This window comes from Apus apus, chromosome 1 (assembly GCF_020740795.1).
Source record: "Apus apus isolate bApuApu2 chromosome 1, bApuApu2.pri.cur, whole genome shotgun sequence".
NCBI classification, from domain to species: domain Eukaryota; kingdom Metazoa; phylum Chordata; class Aves; order Apodiformes; family Apodidae; genus Apus; species Apus apus.
Window position 1 is genome coordinate 58,531,729 of NC_067282.1, and position 27,927 is coordinate 58,559,655.

The 27,927-nt window shown below is 36.4% G+C and overlaps 1 protein-coding gene across 6 annotated transcripts in view; it reads left to right on the top strand.

Annotated features, from left to right (window-relative positions):
- The window catches only part of MYO16 (myosin XVI), a 365,593-nt gene that overhangs the window by 264,260 nt on the left and 73,406 nt on the right, over positions 1 to 27,927 (top strand). For all 6 annotated transcript variants that reach the window (XR_007888391.1, XM_051608256.1, XM_051608258.1 and 3 more), the window contains exons 22-27: positions 4,661 to 4,813; positions 5,434 to 5,634; positions 15,109 to 15,184; positions 16,739 to 16,914; positions 21,152 to 21,232; positions 21,491 to 21,696. Coding sequence is in view for 5 of the 6 variants with exons in the window: in XM_051608256.1 (XP_051464216.1) it covers positions 4,661 to 4,813; positions 5,434 to 5,634; positions 15,109 to 15,184; positions 16,739 to 16,914; positions 21,152 to 21,232; positions 21,491 to 21,696 (893 nt within the window). In the remaining variant the exon portion in view is untranslated. The remainder of the gene's footprint in view (positions 1 to 4,660; positions 4,814 to 5,433; positions 5,635 to 15,108; positions 15,185 to 16,738; positions 16,915 to 21,151; positions 21,233 to 21,490; positions 21,697 to 27,927) is intronic.

The window sequence follows — 27,927 nt, forward strand, 5'->3', positions numbered from 1 at the left end:
TTTCCACAGCAGCAACCTCTTTTGTCCCCCAGTACCTAGTTGCTGGCCAGCAGTATGAGCAAAACAATAATTCTGAACTATTTCAGTACCTTTAATTCCTAATTCTGTCAGGGAAAGAAGTCTGCTGTTGCCATGTTTGTTTAATTATTTTATATGTACAAATTCAGGTGAGAGACTATTCCACTTTGTTTTGAAATTGGGTTCCTATTAGAGGGAGTTTTCAGACCCTTCTTTGTGGAAAGTTTTTTGGGTGACAGCTACCCAAATTTTAGTATAGCACTGGGTTCTGTTTTATGTTATTTGAGGAACACAGATCAGCTAATGGCAACTGACATGAATTCCCTGTGAAATAAAGTTCATCTGACAGAGAGGCAGAAGGACAATATTTGACTTCGTATTGGAGCTCCATAGAAATCAAGAAAATTCTACTGGATCCTGTTGCCCCTATAAGGCAAAGGAAGAAATGTAATGGGTTCTGATTTTGTTACACATTCATTAAAATTATTATTTTTGGTACTCTACATAAAAAAAAGAATGTGGAAATATTTGGGTAGCAGATACAAGGGGGAACAGTGATGACAATACTTCTGAGAAAGAAGTGATTGTCAACCTTAAGTTGCAAATGTTTTCTAATTCCAACTTCAGCAAATAGAAGATAACTCTGCTTTCCACTATCTTAGAGTTACATTTTTGAGAAATGCTAGAGCACAACCTTGCAAATTAAACTTGGCATTGTAGCTGCATCATCTTGGCCCATAACGTATGGCTTGATAGATCTGTTGATATGACAGCTGTAAGCTTTACTCCATGCTCTGAATGTGCATCCCTTAAGACAGCTAATCCTTCTGCATGACCAAAGAATGTAAAAGATCTTTCCAAAGGGTGTTTACATCCCTCATTCCCTCACTGATTGACAGTCACCAAATTTTTTCACAAATTCCCTTTTTTGCTATGCCTTTTCTAATACTTATTTATATAAAGTGAAGAGCAGGAAAAGTTCCTTAGTCTTTGGAGTACAGCACAATTTTGATCTTCTACCTAAATTAGAATTTGGGTTATACTTAATAGTACTAACTGGTCTAATGTGCTAAAAGGAAGAGAGATCAAGCTGTTTAATGTGATGAAGACTTATTGCTTTTACCAAATGCCACTTTATTATTTTCCACATTCTACAATTCAGATGATACTGTGTGTTATTTGTTTAAATACTTTAACAAGATATATTTTTTTCTTTTAATAATATTCTAGACAGTTTTTAATGAAGACATAGACAAATAGATGGTGTGTCTGTTTTCACTGGGGCATGATAGGGAGTTAGGATTAGAAAGGAAGACAGACATAAAGGAGGATTTCTTACAGAAAAGGCATACTTGGAGCTAATAAGAGGTATGTAAAGAACAGTTTAACATTGTTTAATGAGGAAGTACCATAGGTAATATTGAGTAAAGCAAACATACAATGCTTAAAGGTATTCCTATGACATTCATTTTAGGTAAAAATTTCATTGTTTTCTTTTCTTTCTACCATATTTTAATCTAGTTTTCATGGGTGTAATTAAATACATGTTCAAAAAATGAAGTTTTTTGAACATTTTATATCTTTTGCCTGAAAATATGTCATTTTATATAATACTTCCTGTGATGCAGCAGAAGAAGTTAGGTTTGCAAAGCCAGTTTAGTTCATTTTCATCTAATTTCTACATTTCAGCTCCTTTAATTATTATGTCAGCCTGTGTCAGTCTTTTAATTTGAAACATTCATTTCATCACCTTTCCCCAGCAGATAGTATAAAACATCAAAATGGAGAAAGACATGATCAGAATGTCTTGCTCTTCAGCAGTCCCTGGCTGGTCTCCTGGTTCTCATTCTGCAGAGCTGTGACTCACAGCTACTGCTAGAGAGAGCAGCTTTGGAGCAGTTTGCAGCTTGCTGAAGAGCCTGAGCTTGCTTTCTGGTCTGGTTTTCAGAACCTTACTGTCATTATGGCAAATCTGCCAACCTAAATGATGGTATTGCTTAAAACCAATGCTATTTATCAGTTCTTTATAAGATATGATTAAGACAGTGTTTCCCTTTGGCTTGACTTCTGCAGTTCAGTAATTTTGCTGCACTGTCAGGTCCTCAAGTACATTTATTGTTTTGATGTATGTTAGGAGATTGACACATGATAAAAAGTAAGCTCGAGTTCATAGTGATTTTGTCAATTCTTCTTATGATAAAATCTACCTGTGAAAGTTAAAAAATGTGGTTCTGTAAATAACTCATTTACAAATAAAGTTATACACAGCATGCATAATTTTAAGACTTTACATAACGATTGAAGTATAAGCTTGTAATGTTATGTTTGCCTTCTAAAAGAATGTTAACAAGCTCCTGAAAATGTTTTGTAATTAGAATTAAACTCAAAAAGTGATCAGTAAAGCATATTTTGCCTGCCACAAAATTAAAAAAAAGAGTCTTTTTCCATAAGTTATGTAGTCAGTGCAAGTCAATTGCATATTCTGTTAATAAAATGAGATAACAATCTGAATCTTTACAAATACCAGTCAAGAAAACATTGGTTTTAGTCAAGGTTATCTTTTGTCTGCACTGTCATACATTGGTAAAGATGGTTAATAACAGACATTTGATTATAAAATGGGGGTTTGTTTTACTTCTTTTGACTGTTTTTCACACTGCTCTGTTTCATTGAATAGCAAGTGCAAGTTAACTATACTGCCATGAGGTGTTAATGTGAAATTCAGGCAACTATTATACATTACTTGGGTTCTTTCCACTCAGCTGGATGTTAAGCCATGTACTTTAAGAATTGATCTAAACATTTAATATTTTTTTTTAGTATGACTTGATGTTGGAATTGCTTTTACACACTTTATTCATGGAAAATACAGTTTACGGCCCAAACAAATATGTGACTAGCTCAGCCTGAAAATAAACTGCATGCAAGCATTCCTTGCATCATTCATTATATAAAGGGTTCTTCTACACCTTTTAGGAGTTTATATTTTCTTAAGTTCTTAGTGATAGTTATTATAATGTCGGAGGAGATTTTAGAATTATTCACTTCAAAATAAATAAAACAGTTTAAAAATAGTCCACAAAGTTATTAAATATGTATTTTTTGAAGACTGGGTACTCTGAATAAAAAAGCAAAAGGTCCCAAAATAAGCTGATACAACTCCCACCAGTTTTTATTTGAAAATCAGATTCCTATTAAAGTATGTATTTTGTAAAAGTGGCACTGGTCCTCTCATAAGGCAATCACTGAAGATATTTCAGAGGCTATTATATTGTTTTATAGAATAATAGAATTGGGTTGGAAGGGACCTTAAAGACCATCTAGTTCCTACTGCCCTGCCATGAGCAGGTAGAACAAGTTGCTCAAAGACCCATCCAGCCTGGCCTCGATCACTTCCAGGGAGAGGCCAGCCACAATTTCCCTGGACAACCTGTTCCAGTGTCTCACCACCCTCACACTAAAGAATTTCTTCCTTATATCTAACCTAAATTTCCCCTTTTCCAGGTAAAAGCCATTACCTGTCACTACAGGCCCTTGCAAAAAGTCCCTCCCCAGCTTTCCTGTAGGCCCCTTCAGGTACTGGAAGGATGCTCTACGGTCTCCCCAGAGCCTTCTCCAAGCCGAACAGCCTCAACCCTCTCAGCCTGTCTTCATAGGAGAGGCGCTCCAGCCCTCTGATCATCTCTGTGGCCCTTCTCTGCACTTGCTCCAAGAGCTCCATGTCATTTTGTTTTGGTGACCCCAGAACTAGACCCAGTACTCCAGGTGGGGTCTCAAAGAAGTGGATTGGAGGGGGAGAATCACCTCCCTCGACCTGCTGGCCATGCTTCTTCTGATGCAGCCCAGGATACAGTTGGCTTTCTGGGCTGCGAGCGCACATTGCTGGCTCGTGTTGAGTTTCTCATCAACCACACCCCTAAGTCCTTCTTCTCAGGGCTGTTCTCAATTCATTGTCCACCCAACCTGTAGTTGTGCTTGGGATTGCCCCAACCCAGGTGCAGGACTTTGCACTTGGCCTTATTGAACTTCATGAGGTTGGCATGGGCACACTTCTCAAGTCTATCAGGGTCCCTCTGGATGGCATCTCTTTCCTCAAGCGTGTTAACTGCTCCACACAGTTTGGTGTTGTCAGCAAACTTGCTGAGGATGCACTCAGTTCCACTGTCTATGTCTATGTCTATGAACAACACCAGTCCCAGTTGAAGTTGACCTAACTACACAGTCAGGATTTTTACCAAATATGTAGGCTTTATTTCTAAAAGCACATTGCATCTGTGTAGTCTTCCTGAATGTAAACTGCAGAAAAATATCAAGTGCAACAATTTACACATAGAGTTTCCCCACTTCAATCAATGGAATTAATGTAAATTTGCACTATATTTGACAATGCTGGTATTTGATGATTCTTATGAGGAATTCACAATGAACTGTTCTGGCAGGAATCTGTTTATTCCCCATTTAATACTAATAGCTGTTAAAATGTAAATTTCCCCAGGGTCCTGCTAATCTATGGTCTACCGAGAGATAACATGTTGTGGATTGACATTTCATCAAATTCTCTATCAGGCGTGCAGTAAAACCTACACCCATGAATTATGCAGTAAACTTCTAATACTTGTGGGTTTTTTTGGTTTTACAATAGCTGTGTGTCAACATGACCAATGAGAAGATACACCAATATATCAATGAAGTGCTTTTCCTACAAGAGCAAGCAGAATGTGTACAAGAGGGAGTTACCATGGAAACAGTGTATTCTGCTGGTAACCATACTGCAGCCTTGGATTTTTTCTTTCAGGTAGATTTCATATCCATTTTATGCTATGTATATTTATACACAGCCTCTGCATGTTAGACTAATACTAACTTTTGCCTGCATTTTCTGATTTATAAAACTGCAGAGAAGGTTATTGCAACCAAAGAGATCTTAGAGAGAGCTGTCATAACTGACCTCACAGATTGAGGGCTAACAGAGATTTGTAACAGTGCAGGGTTGAAAAAGATGTCATAGAAACTCCTTGCCCGTAGTGATTCACACATAGCCTTTGTGTATCATGCCATATCCTTAACGCATCTGTAAGGCAGCCAAGTCTCTGTTCTAAGCCTGACAGTTTCTTTTGTTCCTGGAACTAGTTTCTGAAGTATAACTTCTAAGAAGGAAGTTGCCCAATCAGTTTACTGAAAGATCATCAATAGTTACCATTTTTTTGCAAGTTAAATATTATTCTCTAGGTTTCTTGCAGAATTATTTGATGTGCATAGTCTTGGAGATTTACCAGAATTTTTAACCATTTTTTCCTTTTCTTTGAGGCGATATATGTTTCTGTTTACTAAATTAAAACCTGTATTACTCTACAACGAACAACTGAAATTCTATTGCTCCTGTATAAAATGAGAAAAATCTGTTTTTTATTTCAGAAACCATCAGGCTTTTTGTCAATACTGGATGAAGAAAGTCAATCTATTTGGTCAGTGGAACAGAGTCTGTCTAAGCGTATTCAGTCTTACCTGGATACATTAGATACAAATACAGTCTATTCCTCTACAAAAGATGGAAATGGTAACCTTGCCCCAAAGGATCAGGGCTCCACCTTCACTGTTATGCATTATGCTGGGAGGGTGAGTTGTTTGATTGGTTACACAGACTTAATGAAAAAGAGTAAACAAAAAATTCCACATGGCTTCTCCAAGTCCTGGCTATAAATAACAATTCACTTTCTACTAAGGAATTTTTGGGGCACAGCTTAGAATCTCAATGCAATATCTAGTGTGTAACATCTGTAGTTTATATCACGTTGTGCAATACTCAAGCTACCTAATTCTGGCTCTTAAATTTTATCTTTGTTGTAAGCACTTAATGAAGGAGGGGGTGATTCAGATACCTCAGCATAAATATTTAATACCATTTTAGTTACCTGCCACTTTGCTTTCAGATGTTGTTCCAGCACAGTACAGGTTCCCTGTAGATTGTCTGCCATATATATAGATACCTTGTGTACCAGCATGCATCTGGTAAACACAAACAAAACCCTAAAACCACACTTTTTTCTGTTAGCAATCATAATAAATTTTTTTTTCCCCTCTTTTTCTTCAAAATCCCAGAACATGCTGCATATCTCTAAATATGGCTGTAAAACAGCATTTTTTGCATTTCCTCTCCTGCAGTGTTAATGGGAAAAGCATTATCAATTCTTTTAAAAAGACCTCTTACCCTTTGTTTCCAATACTCCCTTATTTTCACATTGTCTCCTCTACTACCTGCAGCCTACAGCAAGCAAAACGGGTCTGCATTTAAGGGGATCGTAATTTTGTGTAGAGAATCTGACGTATTGGCCTCTCTGTGATTCATCTGACATGTTGCCTCTTCTCTCTGTTCAAAACATGGTATTTTAAATGAGCTAATGAATGTAGATTGTATAGGCACAATTCAGTGGGGTCTTTTAGTTATTACTCTTCCAAGATGTCCACTGACATCAGGTGACAACCTAGACTGAAGGCTGCAACAATCAGTTTACATCTGAACAGCTTGTTCTGTGTCCTTTCACACTTTCTAAGTCTTATGCAGGTGATTCCATGAGCTGTCCATCCATTGATGGAGTCCCATAAAATCTTTGTTCGTAGCACATTTAGAAGCTGTTTAGTTACTGTGCCCTTGGAACTACTGCATCATGATCAGATGCACTATGCTATTTATAAATATAACTGTGAGTCTTGTTAGTGGATGACTTCACTTAGCAGGTCACTTTAAACCTCAAATCTCAGAAAAGTCTGCTGTCAGGCAGGACCTGGCTTTTTCAGGATTTAATGGCAGCATGTGATACTCACCTGATACTTCAGAACCCTCTGAGGAAGATATGTGGAAATTGCAGGTGCTTCACTATAACCAGACAACCGACACCTGGATGCTCCTCTCTTCACCTGAGTAACAGACAGAAGACATCAGTTCAAAGAACAAGAAATTGGGCAGCTGTGATCAAGTCTTTTGATTAGAATGCATATTGCAGTTATACAGGAATTGTAATAGCTTTGCTGCTGCTTATTGTGAGAGGTAATTAGAGCAACCTTCCCTCACGTGATTTTCTGAATAGCAAATGCAAAGAGTTTATCTGATATGCTGTTAAAAAAAACAACAACAAACACCCGAAAAATAGCTCTAACCCATGCTCCTAAAGGGAATGGATGATGCACTTTCTGCTATGATGAATATTTTAGGTAGAACAGATTTATGCACCCAGTCAGTCAGCTTATTGATAGTGGATACTCTTATGAGACATGTTCAAGACTTGTCTCCAGGTCACCAAAAAAAGGCTTGCTGGCTCTCTCATATCCCAAGGCAGCATTATATAATGAAAGCCCTGAGCTCTCTAGAACAGATGAGGGGTTGGAATGTGCACGCTTAGGCTTCTTTAACCAGGTTAGGGACCTTTACAGCAATAAAAATGGGGCAAGGGCTATTTTGTGACTCCTCATTTGGAAATTAAGTCAATAGAAGAGTTGAGTACTGTTCTGATGCAGGCAAGTTTATTCCTGCCCAATGATAGAAATGTGGTCATTATGGAAAGGATTGAGACTGTTTGGGCAGTGCTTAAATTCCTAACCTAAATACTTTGAATAACTCCCTGGAGGCTTTTCTTTCATCATATGGCCTTCTACTTAGACTCGAATTATTTGCCAAAGTTAAGTAGTTTGAATACCTTTACTGCTGGGATTTCTCAGTAGGCATGAGGTCACTCAGTGGTTAGATAGCTGCACAACAAAGATTTTGTAAAACTTACTAGCACTTAAAGGGATAGAGTTAAGAACAAACACTAAACTCCAGATGTCTTAATTAGTTTATAAATCTGTTTTATATTTGTTAGTTAAATATGTTTTTCATGGAGTTCTGCTATGATTATACAGATTTATCATGATAGCTTTAAAAGGTTCCACACGCCAAAAATCTGACATGACAGAAGCAGCAAGGCAGCTGCATTAAAACCACAACCACAACAATAAAAAAAAAATTCTTTAAAGTAAGAAAAAGTTTGTCTTACTCTCAGAAGAAGCACTCTTTAGGAACATTTTTTAAGAACAAAGTTTCAGATGCCCAGTTATGAAAGTTAAACTGAGATTTGTAACTGGTACACTTTTCATTAACGTGTGTTTTATCCTTGCATGGTTGTTAAGGTTGGTTTTTTTTGTAACATAGACACTTGATTTGACCTTTTCCTAATAATAGTAGTGACATTTAATCTAAAAGTATGAACAAATAGACAACTCTCCAAGTAATGTAAATTCACACATTCTTTTGAAGTCAATGGAGATCCTTTGATTTACATTGGCGAAGGAAGTATTCCAGACAGTCAGGTGGTTTTTTGCATCCTTATGGCAGTAAAATGCTTGTCCTTGCCAAAACAGAAATGTTCCTGTGCAAGTGCTTAACACTCCTAACTTTAATACTGACTGAGCAAAATCCTTAAAGTCACTTGCATTTTTGATATCTCATGGAATTGTTAGCTAGCTATCATAGCTTGACATTTCCAGTGATTTATGATACATATTTCCATAAAATCTAATAACAGCATTACTATACTAAATAATTATACAAATTGAGTCTGTTCTCAAACTAATATGTCTTCATAAGTTGATAAGTTGAATAGAAACTGGCATTTTAAAAATGCTGATGCTGTTCTTTAGATTGTGCTATTACTTACTACATTTAGGAGCTTTTTATAAAAGTAATTTTTGATTTATGCTATATGAAAATTGTTAAAGGACCAGGATTTTAAATATATCAGGTTTTATTGGCACTCAAAAGTAAGAATTTCATATATAAAATAAGAGTGTAGTTTGGCAGGTTTTGGGAGCCATTTTTATAGTCTGATATCAATTAAATTAGTCTAAAGTAAGTGAAGTACAAAGCAGTCTTTCTCTGTGTCATTACCTTCAGAGATCCCCAAATTTAAAACAAGAAGGCTTGATTTTATTCTTACTTACCACTTTTTTTTCACTCATTGTAACTCCTTTAATTTGGTAAAGCTTCTTGTTATTTACGTAAGTGAAAGATGAATCAGCCCAGAAGGAAGGAAAAGAATTACCTGTAAAATCTGACAGACAAGTAATTGAATATGAAATTTTTCACTTCTAGGCTTAATCATTTATATTTCGGTGGTGTGTCTAGGCTGGTGTTTGTGGAGGAAGTCACACTGAATGCAGGCTCTGTGTTATAGAGAAGGCGAAGGCAGACAGCCTGATTTCTCTGAGTAACCAAGTTCTAACTGCAGAGTAGTTTGCAGCCAACCTGAAACAGCTGCTACTCCAAGACATCTAGAGGGAAAAAAAAGCACTAATATTCTATGTTGGCCCCAATATGAATCTCCTATGGACTCTTGTGATTTGAGCTCTTTTTCGTCCATAGTTTATGTATGTAGCTCAAAGTCCAGAAAGAATTGTGTTCCTATCTCAGACACAGTAGCAATTTTAGCAGCTCGTAAGTGCAGTTATACTGGAAAATGCAGCAATCAAAAACACTGCCTCACTGAAGAGACTTCTTCTATAAATTTAATTGAGATTGACAGACAGCCTTTTGTCAACAAAACTGATATCTCTATTATGAAATAGGGAGCATTATGAGAGGATTACATCTGATACAGATGTGTCCAGGCAGTTTCAAAGACCTCTAACATGTTCATATCTTAATGTTTTATGTCAGGATAGTAATAGAAAAATTATCTTTTCTTCCAGTATGAAGTCTTTTTGATTTATTATAGTCATCCATTGTCAGGCATTGCCCATTCCCTTATGTTTTATGCTCAGTAGGTTTTCCTGGGACAACACATTGTTCCAACCTTAATGAGCCTTAGGCCATTACAGAAAAGGCAGTACTGGAAGAAAAGAGATAACAGGTCAGGAGTGAAAAACAGAAAACATGAGTTCAAAGTGAGCCTAAGAAGGCATACGGAAGGAAGGGGCTTAGGTTAATGTGTTAGGGGAAAAATCTTGAAGAATTTTGAATCTTTACTTGAAAAGCAATGCTTTGAGAAAATCTGTATGTGTGGTGCCATTTTGAAAGAGTTTTGGTTTTTTTCCTACTTTCTTTACTGTTTTGGAATTAAGAAAGTGGAATAAAAGAGGAAAAAAAATGCACAAATAAGCTTCTGTGCATAGAAAAAATGAAGACAGGGTGAGATTTTTCTGTAGAGGCTGACAGAATGTTGTATTACCCAAATGTGACAGAATGATCCTTTGGAAGAAATAAAACAACTTTTTATTAGTTTCTTTTGAATTTTATTTTTATGTCTGCACAACACTCAGTGTGTCTTCTTCTGCATGAATGATGTGATACAGTTGTTAACTGTATGAACACATGTTCAGCAAAAGCCACTGAGAACATTAGTACTTGATCATATCAAGTATTTTACTTTATCTCCCAGTTTTAATTTTGCAGATGAACAGAATCCTACAGTGCTTTGGCACATTATGAGTCTCTTTTAGGAGCTGTTTAATGTCTTCATATCTGAATGCTGTAAGACAAAAAGCTTATCTGTTCTGTTCAGGCAGAAGGTAGAAAAGAATGATTTAGGTTTTGTATGACTGAAAAAAACCCCACCTTGTGGAAGCTTTATCTGAAGGTTGTTTAACACATTTCCCTGAACACTGGCAGTCTGATCTCTGCTGGAAAAAGTGTGTGCATCTGAGGCATTGCTTTGTTTCTGATGCCTCACATGAAGATGCATATTCTTAGCTGCTTCCCACAGAGGCTGTGTCTGCCTGGCAGCACCATGAGAGGAGAGGCACAGCGAGTCCGTGCCGCACACTGCAGTCTTGCCTGCAGGAAGCCAAGTGTCTTATGGATGCAGTTGATCAATGCATCTGACCAGCAGCTGAAACTAGGTTGAGACTCTGTAATACTGAATATCTAGGTACTTTTCCTGGTAACATTAATATTTACATTATGGGCTCTCCTGTAAGGAAGGGCTTTACATGACTTATATCTCTGAACTTTCAGACTTACTGATAGATCTTTGAAGAATAGCATTCCATCATTAACTTTCTCGAGGACTTGGAGTTCTTTTTTTTAATTTATTTTATGTGAGAATTAATATATCAATAAGTAAATAGTAAATATATTGTTTTAGCACAATGCCAAGAGAGAGAGCTTTACCTAACAATCATATTTAACACACCGGTGTTCAAGATAATGATCTATTTGCTCATTGTTCATTTAATCTGAAGAATGTCACCATAATTTAAGCTTTTTTATTTTATACTTGAATTTTAAAGTTGTGCTTGAATTTACAAATCAGATAAGCTTCTTGTTGCTGTTTGCCTTGCCACTGTTTTGACTTACAGTACTGTAATAGACTGATCAAGCCTAAAGACCAACTTCTTTGCTCAATAAACCTGTGCACATAATGTCCTTTAAGTGCAGATCAAGGTCTGTTCCATTTCTCAGCTATGTGCATTTCAAAAATACCCCTCAGCTGTCAGCTCACCTCACCAAGACAGTCTTGTCTGAAATGCCTTACATATCCCAGGCAGTTTCTGAAACTGAACCTCTAAATCAAAAGACAAAAAGAAATGGATTAATCACTAAAGATGCTTTCATTTTCTCTTTTTTTTTCCCCAGGCTGAATCCACAGACATAACAATTAAATCAGCCTAGTCTAAGCCATACCAAAGCCTATAAAGGTTGCTTGACAAAGATTTGCTTTTTCACACCAACAGGATAGTTGTGTTTTTTCTCCCTATCTCTCTCTTTTTCTTTCTTTAATTAGGCTTTATTTTGGACTTCCACTTACAGGGACAAATAATAGAACACTTCCCCTCACCTTCCTATTTTGTTTCTAAATATCTTCTGGATTCAATATGCTAATATTTCTATCGCAGTGTTATAATACACAGATTATATAAAATTGTTTACTTCAGTCATTGCTTAACAAGGCTTGGTTGGAGAGGGTGAGAAGCCCAGTGACCCTAAAAAAATGGTACATTCAAGCTTTCAAATTATATCACTCACATTTAAGTACTGGCATAAAATTAATAACTAAAGTGACCCTCCGTGAAATTGTCCTTGGACATGTTCTCAAAAATTTCTCTTTTAACTACATGAACTAATTGTTCTCATATTAACTAAATTTAACAACATATGCAAAACTGTGAGTTTCTGAGATACATTTTGTTATGAACATAGTATTTTTTTTCCCTTTTCACTGTGAATGCAGCCAAATCAATCAAATCAACATTCCAAGTGGCATTTTCCTAGCTTGTTTTAGGCTTCCTGCTGGATCTGCCACTAAACATGATTGCTTTTGGCCTATCACAAGATATGAAAACTGTTCACAACATAGAGAATTTGAAGGCATTGATGAAAAGTATATGTAAAGGTGGCCCATTGATAAAGTATATTAGGAAAGCAAATAAAGCCCTTTACCAGAGTCAGACATTATGAGAGTGAATACTTTAATTCAGAATATTAATTTTTGAGAGAAGCATTACAATGGAGTGGCAGGAAGATGATTAAAGAATCGAAAGGCAAGAATATGTAAGAAGGTAAGAGGAATATGCAGTTCCCAAAGCTAACTGGGTGCACAATTGGTGTGTGAACCTCCTGTTTTCTGAGTGGTTTTTTATCTCATCTTTGAATCTTCTAGTTCTCATGATAATAGAACTAGCTATACCAGCCTAAATGACCAGAAAACAGGTTTAAAAAGAAATAAATTCAGGTAACTTTTTTTTGTATATAAGTAATGAAACTCCTTGCCACTGAACATTCACCCTACCCCACTACCACTGTGCTTAGTTTAAGCTCTCTTCCTCTCTGAACTTAAATCAAGAAGGAAAGAAAATCCAGTCCCGTTCTTGTTCTAATCTGTTTTCATGAAACAAAATGCAGTGTGGAACTGCACACTACATTCTCTTTTAATAAAAATAGTTCAGGTAGTTCAGATAGTATCTAAAGATCTTGTTTCCTTTGCTTAACAGAAACACATATGTTTGCATACTGCATGTCTGTCCCAAAGGGTTCATCAGGTAAAGCAAGTTAGAGCAAACAGTTGCAATAAATAGAAGTGAGAATAAGGAGTACGTTTTATAATAACGGAACTATGATGTGAGTGCACATTTTCTGCCTGAATCATACAACATCTGTTTGGTTTTTGTCTCCTCAGAATAACTACCCACTGTGCTTGAGTGTCAATCAGTGCAGAGTTTGGCCAGCTTTACTTTAGAAACCAAGTAGAAAAACACTGAGGGAAATACATGTGCTTTAGGCAAAGTGCTACGTAGGTTGATACCTCTGATAAGGCCAGTATTAAATTAACAAAATTGGCAGCTAGAAGAAGGCCTCTTTCTTTTTCTCATTTGTGGGACTGGCAATGAATATGGAACCCTAGAGTGCCATTTCTTTGACTCTGTTTTCATGTCTTTAGGCAGTGAATTAATTTACCAAGTCTGTGGCGAAACTGTTAGAGGGGTAGCCATTTCTTCATAAAAGAGAATCCTGATAATTTTTATGTATTTTATGTGGTATGAGAGATGTCTTATGAATATAGTTCTAGAAGTTGTTGATGTATTGTACCAGCATCAGTAATAGAAACTTCTCCCTGTTTCAATCTGGGCACTCAATCTTAATGTAGTGTCTCCCACTGCTATACTTTCCTACTTTCCCCACTAATACTCACCCTCTTCTTCTAACTTAGTCAAAGCCTAATCATAGAATCATAGAATCATAGAATCATAGGGGTTGGAAGGGACCTCGAAAGATCGTCTAGTCATACTCAGTTAAGAACTGGCATTATAGATCTGTCGAATAAGTTCTGTTAATTAACTTTTATGGACCAGTATGGTAGAACATTTACTTTAAGTACACTAAAAGCATTTAATAGTATACTTAAATTATTCTAATAGTTGGCTAACTATGTCACATGTTCTTAGCAGATGCAATTAGAAAATTATATAACATTGCATCTGTTATGGAAAAGAATGTAATTCTACTGTTATACCTTTTTTATGTCAGATGCCATACTGGTTACATCATTTGACAATTACTAACTCTAACAGATTCTGCACATCCAAGTCATACAGTATCTTTCATATATAAGACAGCATTTCATAATTGTCAAATGACCCAATGGAAAACAAGATTAATGCACCAATTAATATTACTAATCTTAATTATATATTTAAAGCTGAATTAAATATACAAGGATATAATTTCCCCAGATATCTAAGGGACCTAGGATACAGATCCAATACAAACCTTAAAAGAAGCTTTACATATAAACATGTTCCCATGGTAAATAAAACCCAAGAAGTTCCCATTAAGTGTCTGCCTAATCCTCGAGGTACTATGATCTAGTATCTTCTTCCTTTTTAATTTAAAAATTCCCTTGGGTTCTGCTACTGTGCAAGCCAGAGATGTTTATATCTAAAGCCTGTGAACTAACTAGTTGTTTGCCTTCCATCCCATAAAAAGTAAAAAAAAAAAAAAACAACCCAACAAATCCCATGGCTCATTGACTGTTTTTTGGTCATAGTGCTGCTTTTCTATACAACGTCTCCTGGATGGGCTCAATGTTAAAACAGCCACTTGGTCATATTTCTTCATTTTGGATGTACCCTCAGGAGCTCCGGGTAGGGCCTTGTGTTTTGCTCACTCTTCAGAGTGCCCACCACGTGTGTTAACATTGATCTGCAATCACATGTCAGAAGGAGTGACAATCCAACTGTCTGATCTTGAAATTATGACACTGGGCCAATGAGGTGATCCAAACCCTTTCTGTATGTTCTGTGTTCTGGGAGTGACTCACATGGAAAATGATGTTTAGGTCACTGTCTTCTGCTTTACACTGCACTTTTGATTCAGAGTCTTGCCTTGTGGAAATGTTTCAGAATCAGTCTGATGAAATTTCTGTATGCTTGTGGAGACACACAATGTTCAACAACTACTTCTTCTGGTTAGTACTGTTAGAACTGTGAAAGGAGCAAAAGACACTACCTGGTGCCAACCTTCAATTGCTGAGTGGGAAAAAAACACAGTTTCAGTTCTACTGCTTTAAGATTTTAAAAATATGCATTGGTCATTACTAATGATGTCACAATATTTTATTGTAGGTTACTTACGACATTGCTGGTGCAATAGAAAAAAATAAAGATTCCCTTTCACAAAATCTTGTATTTGTAATGAAAAGTAAGTAAATGGTTTTGTGGTTGCTGTTGTTGTTACAAATCAAGAAATTATGACTTGACTTTAATTTTCAGTTTAGTTCCAAGATAAATTTTTATATATTTTATTTCCAGTAAAAAAAAATCACCCTCATCTTTTTTGGATATGTATATATTGTTTGGAATTTAGAAAGCTTTTTGAATTCATTAACATAAAGCACCTTCATCATGTGAGGTGATGTAAAGAAGGTATAGCCTGATAAATGAGTTTGACTTAAAGAAATCATGATGTATGAATTAAAACAAAAATAAACCCCAGAAAATAGACAAAGGAAATAGGGCTCCCAAAATCATAGAGACTGTAGTGGGATGTGCTTCACTGCTTGAATAGTTTTTATAAAAACAGGAACTTGTGGGTGTTCATATGTTTTTCAGTGAATAGATACAAATGTGCAATAATATACAAAATTAGATACCTTTTAATGTGCATAGTGTATAATTTTGCCTAATAATAATGCATCCCAGTTTATTCATTAATTATTCATAATTCAATAAATAAAACCTTTATCATTTACCATTCCTGTGAAGGAAAAAAAAAAACAACAAAATTTCTCAGGAAAATATCGGTGTATCCTGAGATGTTATTTATCTTTTCTCCAGCCACTGCAGTCTTTCACTTTATATATTATATGCTTATGTTTCTTTTCTGTTGACACAGAGGTCTTTCAGAGGTCATATTTGTCTTCCCAGTCAGCCTCACCATTACAATGTATTGGTTTTTAGCAAATTTTTGTGTGAAAATAGCTAAACTCCCTAGTAAAAGAGTGTATGTATTTCAAAGGCAAACAGTGTACATTAAGGATGGAGAAGGGAATGGAGGAATTTATCTTGAATATAATCCTATTGATTCTAGTTTTAGAGACATTCTAGTTCTCACTAATTGGAATTTACATGATAATCTGTCAGAGTATAAGAAGGTATGGCAACTTCAGCATGTTTTACGTGAGAGTATTCTTCCATCTGCTCACATAGTTTCCTTTTGCACTTTCATTGCTATTCTGTGTAATCAGGGATGCAACTGTTAAAGGGGAAGAACGGAGGATTGGATTGGTTATAAAATGTTTGATATGGTAAAAGTGAGTGCACATTTAATTAAGAAGTCATAATAATAACAATTATGATTACTGGAAAAATTCTGAAGGCAGAATATTTGCAAGCATGTAAGACATTTAACTTCCTTCTTATTTTAAGTGACTTAGGCTAAAAACCTATTGATTATCGGTGACATATTTCCTTCTGGTTCGGTTTCTTAAGTTATGTGGACATATTCAATTTTCATTCAATTTAGTTTCCTTAATCAAAACTTTTAAATATGCTAACAAGTTTGTCCACTTGTTTTAAGTTTACTTACCATACAATCATAGAATGATTTGGTTTGGATTGCTGGTGAATTATTTAATTAAATCTCCTACTGTATGTCTTTTTACTCAGAAATACTATATATATATTTTATATATATAATTTTCTAGACTGTGTTTTATTTTCATGCTTTCATTCTTTTTTTTTTTTTTTCCCACAGCCAGTGAAAATGTAGTCATCAATCAATTGTTCCAGTCCAAACTGACACAAACTGGATCACTTGTTCCACCATATCATTCCCTTAAAATCAAAGGATGTAAAACAGCTTTGCTGAGTAAAAAAACATCAGTAGCCTGTGCAAGTGGAGAAGCAAAGAAATATATTGAGCTCAGCAAGGTAAGAATGGAGTACTCTTTCTTCTCTTTGCTCCTTGGAGATTTTTCTCAGTTACTTTGTCGTTTCTGAAAGCTCCTCATTCTCTGCTTCATTCTCTATGGTCATTAGCTATTAAAACAATCTAGTAGTTGATATCATCACTAAAGCAATAGGGAGAACTATTGTGTTATAATTTGCTAAGACTGATATTGCTGGTTCAAGAACCTGTTTCTGAGCAGAAGGTTGGGCAATATGATAACGTCCCTTCAAGCCTGCATCATTCCACAATTTGTTTTTCCAGAGCTTATCAGCAATATTACTGATTTTAGGATGTATAGGAACTCTTCCTTGTTTTATCTCCCTGGCTGACTTTATGATGAATAGTTAAGTAAATTAAGACATAGAAAGTGCAAAATTAAAACCTCAATGTCTTTATTGTGTTAACCTGAGAAGATTTCTGGTTTGCAAAAGGTATCTTTTGTGGGTTTTTTTATGAAGATTAACTCTTCATTTTGACAAACATTGTTTTAAATGGTGGATTGCATGTAAATTTTCGCAGTTGATTTGAAATCAAATCAAACTCTCCGTACTGCTGAACTTGTCTTTTTTTCTACTAGCTAAGTCAGCCAAAAAATTTCAAAAAAACCCTAACAAAACCAAACAAAAAGAGCCTTAGAAGGTGAGGGAGAAGTTTGGGAAGCTATCAGAAAATTAATTGTTCATGCCACACGGAACATCTTTCTTTTGAGGAGAAATAACATGATTTGTTGAGTCAATTCTTGACAAGCTTTGGAATTCCTCCTTCCTCCAGAAAAGAAGCAGAGAGTTCTCACAATACATCAGCTGCCTCTCCAGGCTTCTTGAATCCTGCAATTCTATCTTTGGCTTACAGCTGCATAAAATTGATTCTGTCATGGGATTAAGGAGCCTGCTCTCATGTGTCATTGTGGAAGGCTTTATGCAAGCACATCCATAGCATAGCAATGGGTCTTTCCTTATAGCTTCCTGCTGATAGTAGCATAATTCCTGTCTACTGTTCTTGTCAGTAGCCTCAGTGGAAAAAATTAAGTTGAAGTGAATGGTGTTGGTTTAAGGCTATATTTAGCAAACAGCTGAGGCATCACAAGGTACCTTTAGGTGCCTTTCCACTATAGTAACAGCTTCCTAGAGGAAGCTTCCTAAGGCTGTGAAAAAGATCCCAGTTCCATACATGGAAGGAAGTATGAAAAGCACGTCTAAGTTAGAAGCCTAATCAAGCCAGGGGGAGATGCCACACATGATCTCTGAAATGATGAGGTTTTTGACCAGTCCAGAATAGCTTTTAACCTGGAGTTACTCTCTTGGGAGACAGAAGACGTATTCAGATTCCTTTGGGAAGCATGATAAATTAAGTCAGAAATTCCATATTCAGTGAGAATGCTCTAAACTTTTAGGTATTAGATGGAAGGTGGGAAGAACTTCATCCTTCATCTGCCCACAGAGACAAGAATGGCTTGGTTTCTCAGAGGCAGGCTTTGAGAAGAGCTGTGCAGGTGAGACAGAACACTTAGTTTGTAGATACTAAGTTGGCCTAATTTGAGCCAGGTACTGTGGTGCCCTGCAGAACAGAACCAGAACTTTAGGTATCTGACCTGTTCCAGTGGCAAAAAAAGAGACACTTGTTATTTTGGAATAGGCATCTGATCCAGCAGCTGGATGTAGGTAAGTGCTGTTACTCTTCAGTGCATCATGCCCATATCTATAACTGTGCTGTCCCAAATAATTTCTTTCCTTTTCCAGTGTAGCCTTGAAAATCCACTGTGACAGGCTGGAATATTGTTGGTTTTGTTGGTTTGTTATTGTTATCATAATTGAAAATGCAACATAAGGGGCATTTTCTTATCAGCTTAGAATTAAAATGACTATATGTTGGAAAATAATAATCACTTCACTTTTATTGGAATTTTTCCAGAGAGTAAAGGCAATAAAGAGAAATAAAAAAAGGAGGGTGGGGGGCATGGGGGTGTGGAAAGATGGACATTAGGCAAGAGTTGTCAACCAGAGACTGGCATTTCTTTTCTACCTGAAATTTGAGTTTTAACCTACATCATACTGTAGGCAGTAAGAAACTCAAAATGGAAGGTATTCATATTACTGTATATGGGTAGTCATCTGGACACCACCATATCCAGGGAAGAGAAGTAAACACTTTCAGACGTCAGATAGGAGTTTGTCATGATTCCTCTCCCCATTCAGCGTGTCATCTGCAGTCCTAGATACTTGCTAGGTTATACATGTCCAGATTCCTCTGCGTATGGTCATCTACCTGTTTACCTTTCTATAAATGATTCTTTCCTTCATTTTGAGCACATTGTCACACACTCAAAGATGGTCTAGCTCTTTGAACTAATCACTCTATTTGTAGTAGGGACCAAGAGAATGGTGAATACGTCCTAAGACAGGCATGAAAAGGTCTGATAGCTGGCCAGAGTTTTGGAGCACATAAGGAGTCACAGGAATCTGGGGATGCCAGCTCAAGTGTCTGTGACTTATGAAGACTGTGTTCCCTTTTCAAATAAAATAGAGTATATCTTAATTGATGCTCGCACAACTCTCGTTTGCTTACATCAGTTCTTGCTTCCTTGTTTTTCTGGAATATTTTCCCAGTACATACTTTGACCCTGTTGTCTTCCCGTCTCTACCTTTGGAAGAATCAGTGGGTTGCAGAGTTCATAGAGCAGAATTCTAGTCAGATGACTGCACATCATTAACAGAAAACTCTTCTTTCCACTGACTTTATGTTGTTTCTCTTTATGGACACTTCACTTCTTAACAGAGGTTACAAAGTTACTTTTCCCTACCTCCCTCCACCCCCCCATGTAGATTAGAGTACATAAGCTGTATATTAGAGAGTGATAGAGAGGTACAACTTTGGCAATGTGGTCTTGTTCCTTAGCCCTGATCTGAAGACATCCAAGTTTGAAGAGTTTAAATTATTTTAATTTTTGTCTTTGCCTGGGTTCCTTTCTATTCTGTCCTTCATTCTGAAATAATCACTTCTTTCCCATGGGAAGAAGTATGCAACACAAGACAGGAGGCAGGAACTTTAGCATGCAAAGCTTTGTTCCTGGCTCTTCCACTAACTCAAGGTCTTGAACTAGTGACTTAATCTATTGAGAGGAAGGGATGAGGGCATTATCTGTCAAGCAGAGAAAACTTTATTTTACTTACATTCCTCAAGAACTTTGTAAACTGCAAAGTGTCATTGGCATGCTAACTGGTTCTTTTTCTGAGAAGCCCTGGAGCAAGCAAATCTCTTTTACTTTTCTGTTTTGAAACGGGGGATCAATTTGCCTTTAAAATCTTATTGCATGCTAGGAAGCAAGATTTGAAATAAAAAAGAGCTCCAAAGTTTAGCATAGTGAATAGAAAATTGCTTCCACTGCAATATTTTTAATGGCGTTTGGCTTGAGTGGGACAAGCTGAGGAAATGTACACTTTTTTGATGGAAAAAACCAGGAGAAGACCAGAACATGCTGACTTGATAGAAAATGAGTTTTATGGAATAAGTGGACTGGAGAAGACACTCAAGGAAAGTCAGAGGTGAAAAGGCTGTCATTGAATACAGAGGTCTGAACCTAAGAGCTTGGCGAAATCCTGGATTTACAATACTTTTTCCAGCCTTCCTGTAGAAAGTTTAACAAAGTAGTCTAATTTCTGGGACCACATTTAGCATTATTATTGCCATTTTAGTCTTAAAGGAAGGAAGTAGAACAGTAAAAAGTAATTTGTTCCCCAGGTTCAGCTCTGATGGACTAGAACATTGGTTCCAGTGACATACAAAGCTATTGATAACTTATGTCAGTAATAGCTGAAAATGGGTTAAAAATATTTAAATAAATGTTATCTGCATTCACCTGTGCAGGAAGAAGAGAGAAGGTTTTTTTCAAATATTAATATTGTTGATTTGCTTTTTTTTTTTTTTTGCCTTTTGATTGATTTTTTTACTTATCTGTGCCTAAATTTACACACTTAAGCATCTGCCAAAGACATAAGAAATTTCAGAGTTAGTATCAAAATCAAAGCTTTCTTGCCAGTCATGGCTCTACAGATACCTGAAGATATTTATCTACTTTCCCAGTTATTTCAGAAACTCAAATCATTGTCTGTGATATAGTTTGTATAAAGGTTTGCCTTTGTTAGTAAATTGTAACAATGATAATGCTTTACTGCCCATCTTGAGGTAAAGGTATTGTGTGTGTGCTTTTCTTCCCTACAGCTGTTGAAAAAGAAAGGAACATCCTCATTTCTTCAGAGACTGGAACGAGGCGGCCCAACCACTGTGGCAATACAGCTCAGGGTTAGTGAACATCTTCTGAACAGAAATTTACAAAAAAAACCCAACAAAAACCCAACAAAATTTTAAAGTCACTATTAGTCTCTGCAGGTTGCAATGGAAGAAAGAAAAATCATATGCTTGAGAAAGCCACTTGAATGGCCAGGTCAAGTGTTTTGACGAAATTATGTTAAAAAGTTAGAAAGAACATGCATGTTGAGCAATTGCATTTGCTGCACAATAATGATTGATAACTGTTGTGGTGGGGTTTTTTTCCCACAGAAATCACTCACAGATATTATTGGGAAGCTGCAGAACTGCACAGCCCATTCTGTTCATTGTATAAAGCCTAATAACTCCAAGTTGCCGGATACTTTTGACAATTTTTATGTGTCTGCTCAACTCCAGTATATTGGTGTTCTAGACATGGTCAAAATAATACGACATGGATATCCTGTACGTCTCTCTTTCACAGACTTCTTGTCAAGGTAAATTCTCTTTAAGTTTCATAAAAACTTTTTCTTACATACAGTACAAAGCCTTCTGTCATGTTCTGGTACTGCTTGCAGTGTTGTGTTCATGAGCCTTTTAGAGTTTCTTCAGAGAAAAATCATATTTGCCAGCAAGTGGTGTAGGCTTGTTATTTTTTAGTGTTAGGAACCATGAACTTTGTGGAAATATATTTAGAAAGATCATCAGCAAAGTGCATTTGATTTTAAAAAAATCATTAAATTGCTATATTTTTTTTTGTGCTATTTATATGATTAATAAAATTAAAAATATTGCATGTTGTCTCCAGGTAATTTAAAAGTAGAAGGAGAAATAATTTTAATTTTTCAAGTTTTATCAGTGTAGATGTCATGGGTTCAGTATTTTTATTGCATATGCTAGGATTTGTTTCATGCATGGTGCTGAGTTATTAATGCTTACACCAGAACTCCATTTTTATTGCTGTTAGAAATGAGTGAAATTTTGAATTGATGAGAAAAGACAAAAATATGTTTGTCACTGCTTCTGGCTGAAGGCAAACTCCTTTCCTTCATTCCAATTCAGTTCTGGGGTTTTGGCTCACTTACATTCTCGAATGCTTCAGCAAAGTAGAAGCATCATCTTGTCCAAGGATGTTTGGTTAGTAGCCTCATGCACTCAACTCATGTTCCTCCTCTCTGTACATCCTACTCCTTGACTGATGTATCAAGCAGTCATGATCTGGCATTCTGAAAGGCAGCATGGGAATATCAGCTGCTTACACGTATCTAAACTTTCAGTTGCCTTTTTGGAAAAACTTGTGGATGTTAAATTACTGCTTGGACAGGATCATATTCTCTCTAGCAAGTCTATAAATATTCAAAAACTGTATAGGAGTTTATAGACCCACGTGTTTCAAAAGTAAGCCATCTCTATCCTGCCACAATATTCCTTCTGCAGCACAGATCCAGAAGTGCAGGCTGGTTGAAGTGCAGATGTAGATAGTGGGAAATTTGGAACAGCAGTCTGCTTTCATATTCAGAAGTGGCAGGGGCAGTCTCTCTATAGCTGTTTCTGTACTACTGTATTCAACACTTCAAGGGACTATTACATGAGCACAAAATGACTGTCTTTTCTACTGTTCCTCAGTTCCTGACGAGGATTTAGTCCTTCCCACCTTGGCTTTTCTCACTGAGTTTCCCAGATACTGGCTGCGGATTAGCCCAGGCCTGGGGCCATTCCTGGTGGGCAGTGTGGCTGTAGTTGCTCTCTTTTGCAGGATAAAAGAGAGTAACCATATGTACAAATGTCATTTTATTCAGTTAGTTTCAGTGCCAGAGAATGTTACCATGAATGTTCACCCTAACTGTATAGACATAAATCCAGTATCAAGTCTTTTTTGGAGAAACTTTATTTTAAAATATCACTAAAACAACGTTTTAAGATTCAAATACAATTTCAGTCTTTTTCCACCACTCTTTCAAGTATGTCCCAAAGACAATTTTTTACCTAAAAGGCTGAAGGACATCTGGTGTCTCACAATAAACATTTATTTGCAGTAGTGATAGTAAAAGAAGAATAGCAAAAAAAACCCCAACATTATGATGTCAGCAACATTTATGCTATTATTTTAAAGTGTCCTAGGTTTGTTGCTGTCCATCTTTATCCCTTTTTACCCCACAATAAATTATCTGTATATGTTCTTTGCAGCTGAGCCCCTGTCTTTTTACTTACAAGTAAAACCAGGTAAAATGTCAATTATTACAAGTAGTGATCACAACCATACTGGTGTGTATGTTAACAGACTCCATCCTCAGCTATCCTACCAAGAAGAAAAGAACAACAACAACAAACAGAAAAACTATTGCTCTAGATAAATAAGATTAATTGTGAGAGGTTTAGTTAAAACCTCATAATCATGGAAGGATCATGACCAGGAGTAGGATCTGAAAGACAATGAAGTCTTACTGATTGCCTTTGAGTACAGAAATATGTACCAACTGATAGGGCCTCCACTGTCTGTGTTGCTTTCACATCTGGAGGAAGCCATCATACTCAGAAGCCAAGAGAAAAAATACAGTTTCTATCACAGTGAATGAGGATGGTGCTCTTTTATTTTTACTTTTACGGGAGGTGGAAATAAGTGCATTTGTTGAATATTACACTGATTATACAGTGGGGGGGACACACGACAACAGAAAAATTAGGAAATAAAGCACAGTGAAAGACAAGGAAACCTTTCTTTACTTACTGTAAGAAGCTGTAAACAAGTGAATGGTCTTGCCAAGAGCTCTTACTCAGCTGAAAAAGTTTCACTTCCCCATTGCTTGCCCCAAAAGGCAAAGGAATTACTCCCCATTATGCTGGGGAGAAAGACCTTGACAGCTGACAACAGAAGAACACTGAGGAAAAAAAAAAAATAGCTTTCATATCTCAACTCAATGATGGATGCACTTAAGAATAACGTGATTTACCTTTATTTGTTCTTGAATGTTTCGTGAGAAGTGGAAATCTAAGTAATTTAGGTGTTATTCTGCCATGGTCTGCTGCACCCTTGTTTGTAAATTCTGAACACTAGTAAGGACTCTTGGTTTTCACACGTTTTCTCTTTTGAAGAGGAGGAGTTCCATCCCATTTGAATCATGCTAAGTAACAATCTGACTGTGTGGCACTAAAGGGGAGAAAAAAAGGCCCACAGATGTAAAACACAAGACGTCCCACTATAGCTGATAAGAGTAAGCGTATGAACTATCAATCCAAGAGTGACAAGACTTAGAAGTAGCAAAATGTATCCCCCAGATGGGTGGCTGTGAAAGCTCTAACCATACCTGGAAGATTTTCACCTTCCGTTTGTGTCTTGGAGTCCCTCTCATGGGCTGACTTTCAGTGAATGCAGCTGTGTGGTTCACAGCTTAGCTTAGCTTAGCTCAGCTGTAAACTACTTTTTAGTAGTGATGCAAGGAAATCTTGGTTTCTAAAGTTGAATGTACCGTGCTGTTCTCCCAGGCTTACCTGGCTTGAGAAGTAAAGGCCTGAGAAGTTAGCCCTGAAAGCACTGTGCAAAATCAAAGAGCATTTGTGGCCCAGATCCCAGCTTGAATTCCCAAAGGACAATGAATTCCTACTTTCCTCCACCACTGCAGCATTTTTTAGTCATTTACTTTCTTCTCATGCAGGTAATGTAGTCAGAACTAAAATAATAATAATAATTAAAAAAATAATAATTAAAAAAACAATAAAAACTTCTTTTTGCTGGCTAATAAAAAGACAGAATGTTTGAATTAGAAACCTTTGTGGTGAAGGGATAGAATATCAAAATATCTGGATTTTCTATCAGTAATAAAGACAGAAGCATTGATTTTTTAATTGGATGAATCCAAATACATTTATATTCATATATAATTAGGCATTAATATGACTGGTCTCTGGCATGTATTTATGAGTCACATTTGAACTCTTATGATGGCTAAAGAACAACAGTAGATAAGGAAAGGTCATGTTTTGCAAGAGCACTTTTTCCTGGGCTACAAAGCTTAATCCTTATTTCTACTGCTGTCCATCTTGGATTTACTGGTTCTGTTTCTGTATAATCAAAGCAAAAGTTGACAGCTACTAGGTGAACCCCTCAATCATTGAAGTTTGTTGATCAGAAGAGAAATCTTGTGGAAATTCTGGTTAAGTGAAAGCTGTGACAGTTACTGTCAATGAATATATAATAAAAATGGGAATTAATAAGGTCAGATGCTATTAAATGCTATAAAAACAGGCAGCACCAATATAATTCTGAAATGATATATGTGATTTCAGCAGATTTGCCAACTCCAGCTGCAGTGTTTCTGCTGAACTTGCCTGCAGTGTTGGCTCAATTTCTAAAGCCCTTTGAGTAGAGACATAAATAAGTTTTTACCTTATCTTTAAAATAGAAAGCCTTGTGGAACACACATTTAAGACTCCTGGAAAAGTTTACAGATATATTTTGCATTAATATCTTTAGAATATTTTTCAGTGGGCTAGATTTTGAAATTCGAGCTTTACTTTTAAGTCAAGGCAGTGGCACAAACAATGTTGTGGAAGAGTTCAAAGTTTCCAATTTGAAGCCCAAATTGTACACATAGGTAAAGTATCCTCAAATATCCTTTTCCTAGAAGAAAGAAAACAGTAAAATATCCGTAGAAATAGGAACTGTTTGCAGATGCCTGCTTCTTTTCAGCATTTAGCATTTTGGTGACTTATTTAAAATGAGGATAATTCCACCCAAGATACACAAAAAGCATTTTAGCAGGAAAATAGTATCTTCTTATGGGTTTGGTATTCAGTGGAATGGCAAAAAAAAAGTTAGTGTGCTCTATTACCAGTGTAGAACACTATGGCTCAGAAGCTCTCTGGGGCAGAGACAGAGCCTGGTTGTAAAAGCTTAATTTCTAGAAACTTATTTCTTTGCATCAATTAATAAAATGGATCCTGGCTGCCTTTTGTTTCATTCACCTCACTTGGTGCTCAAGGAAGACATGTAAAACCCATTTGGAATATAATTTTTTAAAAAATAATGATAGTGATCAAGGATCCATCTAGAGTAATAAGGTGAGCTTATATTTCTTGCTTAGTGAAGTACAAGAATACAACTGTTCAGGCATGTTCAGGTAAAAATGAGAAAGTAAGATGCTCTATTTCACTCATTCTGAGCAATTTTATTTTGGTATGATCCTCCTCTGCCAACGCTCCTCTACTGTTAGTGTTTTGTAAATTGAATTATAAATTGAAGTTCATTTTTCTTCTCCCTTTCATGTAGTTTGCCAAGTTGCTGAACCTTACCCAGTGCTTTCCTTTGCCTGTGTTTCAGTATCCTTGGTCAAGGAAGAATTTATATACTACTGTCTTAAAGACTGAGGTTTGCATGTCACACATATCTCTTGTGTCTGGGATAAGTCACTAGAATGTTATGATTTACCATTTCCAATTATTTTCAAAATTGGCTGAAATTGCATCAATCTAGTCTTTAGTTTTACCTATGCATATGCAGATATGCAGCTTAGATTACAAGTATTTGTTTGTACTAACTGGTAAGACAGTGTCATGTGCAGGTTTGGACGTACAGTATTAGACCACATTCTTCTTCATCTTCCCCTTCTTCCCCTCTTCTTCTTTTTATCATAGAACACTAGAATGGTTTGGGTTGGAAGGGACCTTAAAGATCATCTAGTTCCAATAGCCCTGCATGGGCAGGGATGCCTCCCAGTAGACCAGGTAGCTCAGAGCCCCATCCAACCTGGCCTTGAGCATTTCCAAAGAGGGGGAAGCCACAACTACCCTGGGAAACCTGTTCCATTGTCTCACCACCCTCATGGTGAAGAATTTCTTCCAAGTATCTAACCTAAATCTACTCTCTTTCCAGTTTAAAACTATTAATCCTTGTCCTATCACTGCTCGGCCTTGCAAGAAGTCCCTCCACAGCTTTCCTGTAGGAGGACAACATGGAGGTTGTATGGAATAAAAAATAAAGACTCTCTAAGTTTTTAATGTTTTGAAAATGTAATGTTAAAAAGAATTCATGTTCTGATTTTTTGTTTTTGTTTTAAAGTAACTTAAAAAGATGCCAAAACATCCATTTTAATAGGAAGTATTAGGAAGGAATGTATGGAATACCATGATAATGCATTCTTTTAATAATCATAGCAGTCAGGGTGAAAAAAGTACACTCAAAGCCTATTGTAATTACAGATGTTTCTCTGATTTCAGTATGAAAGTCTTCTTAGATAACACTTTTCTTGGAAGTTAAACTTACCTGCAGATCCTGAAATCTTCAGTTCTACTCAGAGCATCATTCATTGATCCTGAAATACTATAATAGTGGACTTTAGGGCAAAAATGGCTTCAGAGCACTTAATAGTTGCTACCTCATCCAGACAATTGACTTTGCTTGGAGGTCATTCTGAAGAGATACCTTTTTCCTCAGGCAGGAAAGTTTATGATTGTGCAAAAATCATTGCTTTGTCAAATAATGTCAAATAAAGTCCTTCTGCGACTTGTATAAAGCCATTATTAATAACTATTTTAAGCTTTTGATTAAATTTGTGCTATTAGCTGATGGTGTATTGCACAGATGTGTTTTGTTTGTGGATCTTGTGTGGGACTCAATTACATGTCTGAACTCCCTTTTTCCAGAAGTCTTCTTATACAGCAGTGCATTCATTGGTATGAAATTCTTGCAAGGATTTAAGGTACGATGGCAGAGGATACAGATCAAGACATGA